The sequence below is a fragment of the Leucopleurus acutus genome (genome assembly GCF_964270905.1).
Source record: "Leucopleurus acutus genome assembly, chromosome: 10".
Lineage (NCBI taxonomy): Eukaryota > Metazoa > Chordata > Mammalia > Artiodactyla > Delphinidae > Leucopleurus > Leucopleurus acutus.
Genome location: NC_139153.1, coordinates 45,537,722 through 45,550,359, shown reverse-complemented (window position 1 = coordinate 45,550,359; position 12,638 = coordinate 45,537,722). Strand labels below are relative to the sequence as shown.

Sequence of the window (12,638 nt, the reverse complement as noted above, 5' to 3'; positions counted from 1 at the left end):
AGTCTCTCACCCTTCCCCCTCCCCATGTCCTCAAGTCCATTCTCTAGTAGGTCTGCATGTTTATTCCTGTCTTGCCCCTAGGTTCTTCATGACCTTTTTTTTTTTTTTTTTAAGATTCCGTATATATGTGTTAGCATACAGTATTGGTTTTTCTTTTTCTGACTTACTTCGCTCTGTATGACAGACTCTAGGTCCATCCACCTCGCTACAAATAACTCAATTTTGTTTCTTTTTATGGCTGCGTAATATTCCATTGTATATATGTGCCACATCTTCTTTATCCATTCATCTGTCGATGGGCGCTTAGGTTGCTTCCATGTTCTGGCTATTGTAAATAGAGCTGCAGTGAACGTTGTGGTACATGACTCTTTTTGAATTATCGCTTTCTCAGGGTATATACCCAGTAGTGGGATTGCTGGCTCAAATGGTAGTTCTATTTTTAGTTTTTTAAGGAACCTCCATACTGTTCTCCATAGTGGCTGTATCCATTTACATTCCCACCAACAGTGTATGAGGGTTCCCTTTTCTCCACACCCTCTCCAGCATTTATTGTTTGTAGATTTTTTTGATGATGGCCATTCTGACCGCTGTGAGATGATATCGCATTGTAGTTTTGATTTGCATTTCTCTAATGGTTAATGATGTTGCACATTCTTTCATGTGTTTGTTGGCAATCTGTATATCTTCTTTGGAGAAATGTCTGTTTAGGTCTTCTGCCCATTTTTGGATTAGGTTGTTTGTTTTTTTGATATTGAGCTGCGTGAGCTGCTTGTAAATTTTGGAGATTAATCCTTTGTCAGTTGCTTCATTTGCAAATATTTTCTCCCATTCTGAGGCTTGTCTTTTTGTCTTGTTTATGGTTTCCTTTGCTTTGCAAAAGGTTTTACGTTTCATTAGGTCCCATTTGTTCATTTTTGTTTTTATTTCCATTTCTCTAGGAGGTGGGTCAAAAAGGATCTTGCTGTGATTTATGTCATAGAGTGTTCTGCCTATGTTTTCCTCTAAGAGTTTGATAGTGTTTGGCCTTACATTTAGGTCTTTAATCCGTTTTGACTTTATTTTTGTGTATGGTGTTAGGGAGTGTTCTAATCTCATTCTTTTTTTTTTTTTTTTTTTTTTTTTGCGGTACGCAGGCCTCTCACTGCTGTGGACTCTCCCGTTGCACAGGCTCTGGACGCGCAGGCTCAGCGGCCATGGCTCACGGGCCCAGCCGCTCCGCGGCATGTGGGATCTTCCCGGACTGGGGCACGAACCCGTGTCCCCTGCATGGGCAGGCGGACTCTCAACCACTGAGCCACCAGCAAAGCCCTAATTTCATTCTTTTACATGTAGCTGTCCAGTTTTCCCAGTACCACTTATTGAAGAGGCTGTCTTTTCTCCATTTTATATTCTTGCCTCCTTTATCAAAGATGAGGTGACCATATGTGCATGGGTTTATCTCTGGGCTTTCTATCCTGTTCCATTGATCTATATGTCTCTTTTTGTGCCAGTACCATACTGTCTTGATTACCATAGCTTTGTTGTATAGTCTGAAGTCCGGGAGCCTGATTCCTCCAGCTCCGTTTTTCTGTCTCAAAATTGCTTTGGCTATTCGGGGTCTTTTGTGTTTCCATACAAATTGTGAAATTTTTTGTTCTCGGTCTGTGAAATATGGAAGGCAGATTCTTTACTACTGGACCACCAGGGAAGTCCCATTTCTGAGTTTTGATCAGTGTACCTTGCTTGGGTATGCTGTTAACATAGGGAACATCTGGGTGAAGGGTATATGGAAACTCTCCACTGTCCTTGCAACTCTTCTGTAAATCTAAAATTATTTCAAAAGAAAATTTTATTAAAACTAAGTCCAAAGAATTCTAAGATCCTTCAGCATTTAAAAAGTAAAATAAAATTTCCACTCAATGACACCTTCTCAATGAGTCCCACCCTGACAACACCGTGTAAAATGATGGACAGCCTCACTGCTGAACTCCCAACCCTCCTTTCCTGCTCTGCTCTTTTCTTTTTCTACCATAGCACTTGTTATCTTCTAACACGTAGTCCAGTTTACTTACTTACTGTGCCTGCTTTTTTTCCTTCTTTTTTTAGTATTTATTTATTTATTTATTTGGCTGCTCCGGGTCTTATCTGTGGCATGCGGAATCTCTGGTTGGGGCACGCGGGATCTAGTTCCCTGACCAGAGATCGAACCTGGGCCCGCTGCTTTGGGAACACAGAGTCTTAACCACTTGACCACTAGGGAAGTCCCTGTGCCTGTTGTTTGTTGTCTCTCCATGAGGACAGGGAACCTTGTTTTGTTCTCTCAGGTGCCTAGAACAGTGCCTAGAACAGGTACATAATAGGTCTTCATTAGTTATTTGTTGAGTGACTTAATAAATGATATAACTTATGTTTAGATAACAGAGCAAACCATGTATTCTGTGTGTGTGAGAGAGAGAGAGAGAGAGAGAGAAAGGGAGCAAATGAATAGGAAAGGGTCTGGATGGAGTCTACTAAATTGATACACCCATAACTCTTTAGGATAGGACTCGTTATTAACAGTGACCAAGGGGCGGGGCCAGGGCTGGTGTGGGACAAGCTAGCCGCCTAGAAGCACTCACTTCCAGCAAGTGCTTGCATCGGCACAGTCCTGAGAGCGAGTGCCTCCATTCTTTCTATACTCTGTGCAGCTGGCTTGCCTCCCCTAGTCCCGGAGCTTAAAGACTTTATTTTTATACTATTTGAAATCTTATAGTTTCAGTCACAATCAGTGCTAGTTGTTTAATTTTTAAAAAATTCAGAAGAGTGAATAGGAAACAAAACTAAAGCAAGTTATTTTTTTTAATTAATTTATTTATTCTTGGCTGTGTTGGGTCTTTGTTGCTGTGCATGGGCTTTCTCTAGTTGCGGCGAGTGGGGGCTACTCTTCATTGAGGTGCACGGGCTTCTCATTTCTGTGGCTTCTCTTGTTGCAGAGCACGGGCTCTAAGCATGGGGGCTTCAGTAGTTGCGGGATGCGGGTTCAATAGTTGTGGCTCGTGGGCTCTAGAGCGCAGGCTCAGTAGTTGTGGTGCACGGACTTAGTTGCTCCGCAGCATGTGGGATCTTCCCGGACCAGGGCTCGAACCCGTGTCCCCTGCATTGGCAGGTGGATTCTCAACCACTGCGCCACCAGGGAAGCCCCAAGTTATTTTTACGATCCCTTAAAAGTTACAAAGAAGTTGTCTTTTGTGTCTTTACAATGAGAAATGAAGGCCAAAGTTACTCCCTGCTGTATGATGCAAAGCGTTAGGGAAAGCGAAATTCACTTTTTCACGTCCCAAGTGTAGTTTATGACACTGAAGCAGTGATGCAATAAGTCATATCCGACGTAACCAGCAATGTGTAAGACTAAAGAAGGAGAACAGCAGTTTACTCTCCAAACTGCAGAAATTATTTCTTTCAGAAGTTTTTCTTCTGTGATCTCAAAATCACTTTCATGTGGTTTCCTAAGTTCCACGTACTTGATTTCTGATCTCTCTGACTCTTTTGGTGCCCTTTGAAAGCACAGAGGGCTATGTGGTTGTCCCTCAGTGCGTGGGCAGGGGACCGCATGCAGCAGTGCTGGCGCTGAGCGATTCGTACTGCCTCCCGCTCACCTAACGCACTGATGGGGCCTTGCCACAGAGGGGTCTGCTTCACCCAAGTGCAGAAAGATAATCATTCAACCTTGTAAAAGAATGCAGGGATGGAGGTCGTTTGATCATTCGTCTTTATTACGATGTAATGCTATTTTTGTACTGTTCTGATGGAATGGTGGTCTGTTGCAGGAACATCAGGCGAACATTCTGGGTAGCACCATGCAAAGTGTGGTTGCATTGCTCAACAATCTGGTCACCTGCAAAGATCTGAATATGAAGCTCCTTTATGAACAAGGTAAATGCTTCTTAGACTTCATCTTTGATTGTGTTGAATTTTGCCTATTTGTAAGTTTCCTCATTTTACCTAGTAGAGAGTCAAGAAGTACTATTTAAAGTTGATCAATCAAAATAGATGTTTAAAGGTGTACAAATAATGATAACATTACCAGCAAAAATAGAAAGTGTCGTTAGATTGTGATAGATTCTCTGAGTTAATTCATTGTCCTTCATGGCACAAAATCAATACAAACTCCTTACAGATGAGAAACCAAGAAGTAGAGTGTAAGCAGAGTATTTAGACTTATTTGTGCCTATCAAAATGAAAGCATATATGTTAAAAGCACCTTGGAAAATGAGACTGGATGAGTTGAGGGTGGCTTTACTTTGCACTTTATGCATATCTGTAATATTAAAATGAAAACCTTTTTAAGGACTTCATTTTTTTAGAGTAGTTTTATGGTTAAAACCAAACTGAGAGGGAGGTACAGAGATTTCCCATAAAACCCCTGCGCCATTGTCAACATCACTCACCAAAGTGGTATGTTCTTTACTAAAGATAGACCAACACTGACATCCTAGTCACCCAAAGTCCTTAGTTTACAATAGGATTCACTCTTGGTGTTGTACATTCTATGTGTTTGGACAAATGTATGACATATATCCATCATTACAGTATTACACGGTGTCTTTTCTTTCATTGCCCTAAAAATCCTCTGTGCTCTGCCTCTTCACACCCCTGCCTTCCGCAAACTCTGATCTTTTTATTGTCTCCCTAGTGTTGCCTTTTCCAGAATGTCATAAAGTTAGAATCACACAGTAGGTAGTCTTTTCAGATTGGCTTCTTTCACTTAGTACTGTTTGTTTAAGGTTTCTCCATGTCTTTTCATGGTTTGATAGCTCATTTCTTTTTAGCACTGAATAATTCTCCGTTGTCTGGATGTACCACAGTTTATTAATCCATTCACCTAACAAAGGACATCTTGGTTGCTTCCAGGTTTTGGCAGTTCTGAATAAAGCTGCTATAAATATCTGTGTGCAGCTTTTTTGTTGTTGTTGTTGTTGAACATCTTTATTGGAGTATAATTGCTTTACAGTGGTGTGTTACTTTCTGCTTTATAACAAAGTGAATCACTTATACATATACATATGTTCCCATATCTCTTCCCTCCTGCGTCTCCCTCCTTCCCACCCTCCCTATCCCACCCCTCTAGGCGGTCACAAACCACCGAGCTGATCTCCCTGTGCTATGTGGCTGCTTCCCACCAGCTATCTATTTTACGTTTGGTAGTGTATACATGTCCATGCCACTCTCTCACTTTGTCCCAGCTTACCCTTCCCCCTCCCCATATCCTCAAGTCCATTCTCTAGTAGGTCTGTGTCTTTATTCCCATCTTACCCTTAGGTCCTTCATGACCTTTTTTCCCCTTAGATTCCATATATATGTGTTAGCATACGGTATTTGTTTTTCTCTTTCTGACTTACTTCACTCTGTATGACAGACTCTAGGTCCATGTGGACTTACGTTTTGAACTCCTTTAGGTAAATACCAAGAAGTGCAGTTGCTAATCATACACTAACTGTTTGATTTTGTAAGGAACTGCTAAATTGTCTTCCAAAGTGGCTGTACCGTTTTGCATTCCCACAGAGAGTGAGAGGTCCTGTTCCTCAGCACCCTTGCCAGCAGTCTGTGTTGTCAGTATTCTGGATTTTGGACATGCTGATAGGTGTGCAGTGGTAGCTCATTGTTTTAATTTGCCTTTCCCTGATGGCGTATGATGTGGAGCATTTTCTCATATTCTTGTTTTCCATCTGTATATCTTCTCTGGTGATCTCTGCTAAGATCTTTAACCTAATTTTTAATTGGGTTATTTGTTTTCTTACTGTTGGATTTCAGGAATTCTTTGTATATTTTGAACAAATGTCCTTTATCAGATCCGTCTTTTGCAAGTATTTTCACCCAGTTTTGTGGCTTGTCTTCTGATTCTCTTGGTATTGTCTTCTGCAGAGGACAAGTTTTCAATTTTAATTAAGTCCAGCTTATCAGTTATTTCTTTTATGGATTTTGTCTGTGGTGTTGTATCTCAAAAGTCATCACTATACCCGATGTCATCTTGTTATGTTATCCTCTAGGAATTTTATAGTTTTGAATTTTTTACAATTAGGTCTGATCCATTTTGAGTTAATTTTTGTGAAAGGTATAAGGTAGGTTTTGTGTGTGTGTGTGTGTGTGTGTGTGTGTGTGTGTGTGTGTGTGTGTATGTATGTGTATGTTGCTGTCTAGTTCCAGCACCATTTGTTGAAGGGACTGTCTTTGCTCCATTGTATTGCCTTTACTCTTTTGCCAAAGATCTTTTAACTATATTTATGTGAGTCTGTTTCTGGACTGTCTGTTCTGTTCCATTAATCTATTTGCTTATTCTTTCACCAGTACCACACTGTCTTTGATGTCTGTAGCTTTATAGTAAGTCTTGAAGTCGGGTAGCATCAGTCCTTCAACTTTGTTCTTCTCAATATTGTGTTGGCTGTTCTGGGTCTTTGCCTTTTCATATAATCTTTAGAATCAGTTTGTTGATACTAATAAAATAACTTGCTTGGACTTTGATTGGGATTGCATTGATTCTGTAGATCAAGCTGGGAATATTGTTGCATTTTAAACATAATGCCTACTACTTTTATATTAATAAAAATCTTTCATTTGAATGTTCATAAAAATAAGACTTGAATGAGATCAGTCAGTGGATAAGATCATTAAGTCCCTGTTCTGATTTTTTCCCCCAAGAATTTAGAGTTTTGTTTCTATGTGGTCATTATATTTAAATGTTGGCAGTATTTTTTTCCTCCCCTAAGAAAAATGTACATTCCCAGTAGTAATAAATATTGCCAACAGTTGAGGGATTTTAGTGCATAGAAATATTTATTCTTTTATACAGCAGCATCCTATTCTGTTTTATGAGTATGTCAGAATAGACCAGTACTCTAATGGATATGGGTAATGTCCAGTCTTTTGCTGTTACAGATAGTTCTGCAATGAATAACCTTATGCATGCATACCATCACACGGGAGCAGGGCTATCTATAGGGTAAATTCCTGGGGTTAGAATAGCTGGATCAAGGGGTATATGCGTCTGTAATTTCCATAGATATTGACAAGGTGTTGTAAGTAACATGCCAATTTGTACTTCCATCAAGTCACATAAGATTGGTTGTCTTCGGACCTAAGAGTATGTTATGTTTTCCCATTTGTTTGACTTTGTTTCTTTATAGTTTTCCTTATATAGGCCATATGCATTTCTTGCTGTTTATCTCTTCCCAGGTTTCTTCCCATCCTTTTTTGCTTGCTGTTAGAAATAAGGAATTTTCTGCCAATATAGTTTTCAGTTATTTTTTTAGCATGTGTTTTTGATTTCTATTTATTCACTTTGTTCCTAGGTTAATTCTCTTATTATTTTCCATAGTAATCGTTTCTAAATGATTCTGTTTACTTTCTGGTTATATAATAATAACCATTAGTAACCATCTTTCTTTTCAACTTTTATAGTTCTACTTTTTCTCTCTTGTCCAACTGCAAGATTCAAAGAGAATGAGGTAGAGGATACCTTGGTATTACCTCAGAATCTTTTGTTCTGTTTAAGAAGTACCTATCTATTTAAATTTTATCTTTTGTAATCAAGAATAAATAATGACTTTTGTCAAATGCTTTCTTGGCATCTCTGGAAATGAGCAAATGATTTTTCCTTGGATCTATTCATGTAACAGATTATATTTAATAGATTACCTAATATTAAATCATCCTAGCATTTGAGTCAGTAACCACACTTAATTGTGATATAATATTCTTTAATTGTGCTACTTAAATTCTTTGTTAATCTTTTATTCAGGATTTTCCATTGCTACTCATAAGTGGGATTGGTCTGTAGTTTCGTTTCCTGTTTCTTTTTAAAAAATACTGTTTTTTGCTAGATTTTGGTGTCATTGCTATGTTGCTTCTTTTTTTTTTTTAAAGGAAGTTTTCTCTCTTCTTTTCTCTCTTCTTTTGAACTGAATTGAGATAGCAGAAATTATGCAGTGATAGGAGATATAGGAATTCCATCCTAGCAGAAATTATGCAGTGATAGGAGATGTGGGAATTCCATCCTAGCCAGTGAAGAAACCTTGCTATGCACCTAAGTAAAGTTACACCAGCCTGAAACTAAAGGCTACTCTAGACCTGCCATAGAGTTTCGACCTTGTCCTAGGACTAAGGATTAAACCACTATAGACCTTTCCTAACAAATAATAAAACTAATCCCTTAGGGTCAAAAGATTCACAAGGAATTTAACTGCCTGCTAGAACAAAATACCACTTAAGAGATGACAATATAACCCACACTCTCTACAACGTATTATCCACAGTGACAAGTATACAGCCAAAACTTAATGTACATGGAAAAGAAGCTAGAAAATGTGGCCCATGATGATGATATAATGATGATGATGATGATGATAATAATAATAATAATAATAATAAAAAAATGTCAGTTCAAACCAAGCCCAAGATCACCGAGATGTTGGAATTACCCATCAGGCACTTTTTTCCTATCTGTTAAAAATGTTTATTAGCAAATAATAGAGAGGTAAGATAACCCTAGCACCCAACTGATGCTTTCTTGACAATCAGGAGATTTGAAAGGAGAGTAATGCTCTCACTGTATTATTCAAGGTGATTTCATGTCATCTTGGCATTCTTGTACTTCCTAAAATCATCCCAAATTCTGAGAAGCTCAAAACCAGGAATCTGTACCAGTTTTCATGTGTTGCACTATTTTTTTTTGTTTTTGGTTTAGAGTTTTTTCCAGCTTTTTAAAGACGCAGCCGAACTACAACAATGTGTAAGTTTAAGGTATACAGTGTGATGATTCGGTAGGTGTATATATTGTGAAATGGTATAATCAGGCTTTTAAACAACTATTATAAATATATCCAAGGCCAAAGAGAAAAGAGGTAGGGAATTTCATCAGAGAAATGGAATCTGTGAAAAACTAGAGCCAAGTAGAAGTCTAGAACCAAAAAGTATAATATCTGAAATGAAAACTTCCCTGGAGTTTAGCAGATTAAAAACTGCAGAAGAAACAGTAACTAAACTTGTAAGATTAGTAAAGTTTTCCCATTTGAAGAACAAAGAGAAAGATTTTTTAAAAAATGAAAGAACGTCAGTGACCTGCGGGACAATAATCAAGCATTCTAATATATGTGTAATTGGAATCCCAGAAACAGAAGAGGGATGATGGGGCAGAAGAAGAATTTAAATAAATAATGGCCAAAGTATTCCCACATTGGGTGAAAATATTTGCTTATAGATCCAAGAAGCTAAGAAAGCCCCTAGCAAGACTGAAAAACAGAAACTACCTAAGGACACAATATCCAAACTTCTGAAAATTGAAGATAAAAATTTTGAAAGTGTTCAGAGAAAAATGACACATCAAGGAGGTCAGCAATACAAATGATGGCTGATCTCTTGTCAGAAGCAGTAGAGGCCAGAAGAGCAGAAAAATACCTTGAGTGTTGACATAATAAAAGCTGCCAACCTAGATTTTTATATTCAGTGAAAATATCCTTTCAAAGTGAAGGTGAAATATGGACATTTCAGATAAATGAAAGGAAGGGGAATTTTCTGCCTAATGGTAAGTGTTAAATTAACTTTTCAAGATACAGGGAAGGGATACCAGATGAAAACTGAAACTCAGATCTGCAGAAAGAAATAAAATATACAAGGCAGGGCTTAACTAGAAAAGAATATCTTTTTTTCCCTCTTCTCTGAAATTCTTTAAAAGAAAACTTACTAGGCAGGCTTCCAGAATGGGTACATTGATGACCCCCATAAACCTATCTTGCCATGAAAGTAACAGAAACACTGGAAAACAAAGTTTGGTAGTAAACTTTGTGAGCTCTGGAAATTACCAAATTACTATAGGCTTGCAACAATGTAAGGAATGTTTATTCAAGAAAAACTGATGAGTCTCTATAAGAAGAGAAGAAGGCTCTCTGGCTGGAGCTGTAAAGTGCCTAAATGTTGAAGGCATTCTCCAACACACACACACAGCCCCTTGGCAAAGGTGGAAGACTTACTGATTCAAGGCATTTAAGGAAATCTCTGGCCAGTCTTTAGCTGGGTGCTGAGCTAAATGACACAGACTTCTGTGGCTTGACACTACAGGTAATACAGACTTAAAGAATTAACACAGGAAAGTCACTGAACTAACTACAACAAAACAGCAGTAACTGAAAACCGTTAGTGTGTGTGTGTGGGGGGGTCTGATTTCCAAAGTTTACACATTATATGATCTAAGATATCCAGTTTTAATCAACAATTACAAAGCATGCCCAAAAAAATAAAAAATAGGAAGGTATGGCCCATATACAGGAAAAATGCAGTCAATAGAACTATTTCAGAGGAGATCCATATGTTGGATTAACTAGACAAAGATTTTAAATCAGCTGTTATCAATACATGCAAAGAACTATAGGAAACCACATCTAAAGATTTAAAGGGAAAGCATGAAAATGATGTCTGCACAAGTTGAGAATATCAATAGAGATAACATTATAAAAAAGAACCAAATGGAAATTCTGAGGTTGAAAAGTATAATAATTGAGATGAATAATTCATGAGAGGTTCTCAACAGTAGATATGAAATGGCAGAAGAAAGAATCAGCCAATTTGCGGATAGGCACGTCATTACTACTGACCTTATAGAAATAAGAAGGATTATAAGGGAATACTATAAACTAACTATATCCCAGTAAATTAGATAACTTAGATGAAATTTCTAGAAAGGCAAACTATTAAAATTGTTCAAACTATTAAAACATCTGAATCATTGTTCCTTTTCCATAAGAATGACCCGTATTTATAGCTTAGTAGGTTTTTCAGCCTGATTCCTGTGCATAGAAGTTAGGGGGCCCCAATACCTCTTTTCCTTCTGAAAATGAATTATCCCTGTCCTTTTTAATCCAAGCTGGTGGTTCTTCTGACGTTATAATTCTAGCAAAAACTTTGTTAGTTTCCTGTAAATCTTATTGAAGTTTATTCCATTAAACGAAAAGCCTACCCATGAATCCTTCAAAACATTCTCCTCTCTAAGGTGGGCTGAGAATCAGGATACTGTGGAATAATGCCTGTAAGATTCTTAGTAGCCCTATTGGCCAGCTGAGAGAGTGGATGAGGAGTCAGGTGCCTGAAATTGAGATTCCAGAGGTTGCAGCTACTAGCCCATGAAAGCATGGGATTGCATGGCCGAGGCAGGATAAAGGAAAAAATCCTAGAAGGCAGAATCTTAGGGAATTGAGATGTCAGGCATGGAAGGATTGTCTATGATGATGGAAGGCATCTACTGAAATTTTGTGTTCAGAGGACTGTTAGATTTGGAGAACCGGAAGAAGCACAGGCGGATTTAACAGGAAGCTTAAGTGTCAAGGGCCCTCATTTATGCAGGGACAGTTTACATTCATAGTTTTTTTCTTCTTACAGCCTATCCCCACTCCCCAACTGGAAAAGCTTCAGTTCTCATAATGTCTAGCCCCTTGCCATGTTTTGTGGAGTGGAGTGGACATCACAAAAATAATTATGGGAAGAGTAGTGTTAGTGTAAAGTTGAGCTCAGAGAATAAGGCGGCAGGGGTGATCTAGGATGATGGCAGTTGGAGGAGGGGAAGTAGGTGGGACAGACTTTTGATCTGAGATTCAGTACATTATAGCCTGCCAGCTGGCTGCTTACTTTTACAAATACATTATTGTTGAAATATAGATATGTCCATTCATTTGCATGTTGTCTATGGCTGGCTTTGTCGTATAATAGCAGCGTTGAGTAGTTGAGACAAAGACTAAAATATTTTCCTCAGGGCCTTATAAGAAAAAGTTTGCCAACATCTGGTCTAGAAGCAGCAATAGGGTAGAAGGCAACACCACTAAGGCCCAGTGTTAAATGCGGACAGAGTGGACAAAGAAGTATCCATCACTTGAAGGTCCTGCTGAGGAGACAAGGCTGTAAAAGGGGCAGGTTTCAGATAGAGTAGGAAGATAAAAGGTACATATAGACGAGAAGTGGATGATTTGAGGGATTTAGCTGATAACTGACTGTGAGCTCCAAATATCACAGTGGAAGGGGTTCAGAGGTTGGGCAGGGATGGGATGTGGCCTCTGAAAGGAGATGCACAAATCCTCTTGCTGTTTATACTATTTGTGAGTGACTGGGAGTCCTGAGCTTCTTGTGACAGCATGAGTAGGGACGAGGGCATGTTGAGTCCAGGTGGTCTTAAGGCTGAGAAGGGTGGTCAGGCTGCAAGTGTGGTGGGGTGAGGAAGGATAGTGGGATTCCAGGAGTACACCAAGGTTGGGATCTCCTTCCTGGCCCTTGCTAGGGGAGGTTAGAGGGAGGGGAGAGGCGAGGCCCATATGGCTGCAGAAAGTCTGATTTCATTCTCCAGAGATAACACCAGGTCTGACTTTCCGTTATACTCTGCTGCTTTCCAGACTCTTTGGCTACTAAATGTGTGGGCTGATTTTTCCAAAGTTGGGTAAAAGAGCTGTTGGGTGTTTGCCAACCCAGAGTGTATTAAGATTCAGTGGAGCATGGCCACATGAAGAGTTACTAATGATCTGCCACTGTATGGGCTTGAACGTTTATGGTTGGCTTGAATGAAGTCTTCTTGTTCATTTTTATTTTGGATCAATTCTGGCTCAATCATTGGTTTATGTATTCATTACTTGTCATACAGAATTAAATTC

The 12,638-nt window shown here is 38.9% G+C and overlaps 1 protein-coding gene across 1 annotated transcript in view; it reads left to right on the top strand.

Moving 5' to 3' along the window:
• ULK4 (unc-51 like kinase 4) overlaps window positions 1-12,638 on the top strand; it is a 512,005-nt gene that overhangs the window by 268,443 nt on the left and 230,924 nt on the right. Inside the window, exon 32 of the mRNA XM_082849145.1 lies at window positions 3,786-3,891. Coding sequence (XP_082705271.1) covers window positions 3,786-3,891 — 106 coding nt within the window. The remainder of the gene's footprint in view (window positions 1-3,785; window positions 3,892-12,638) is intronic.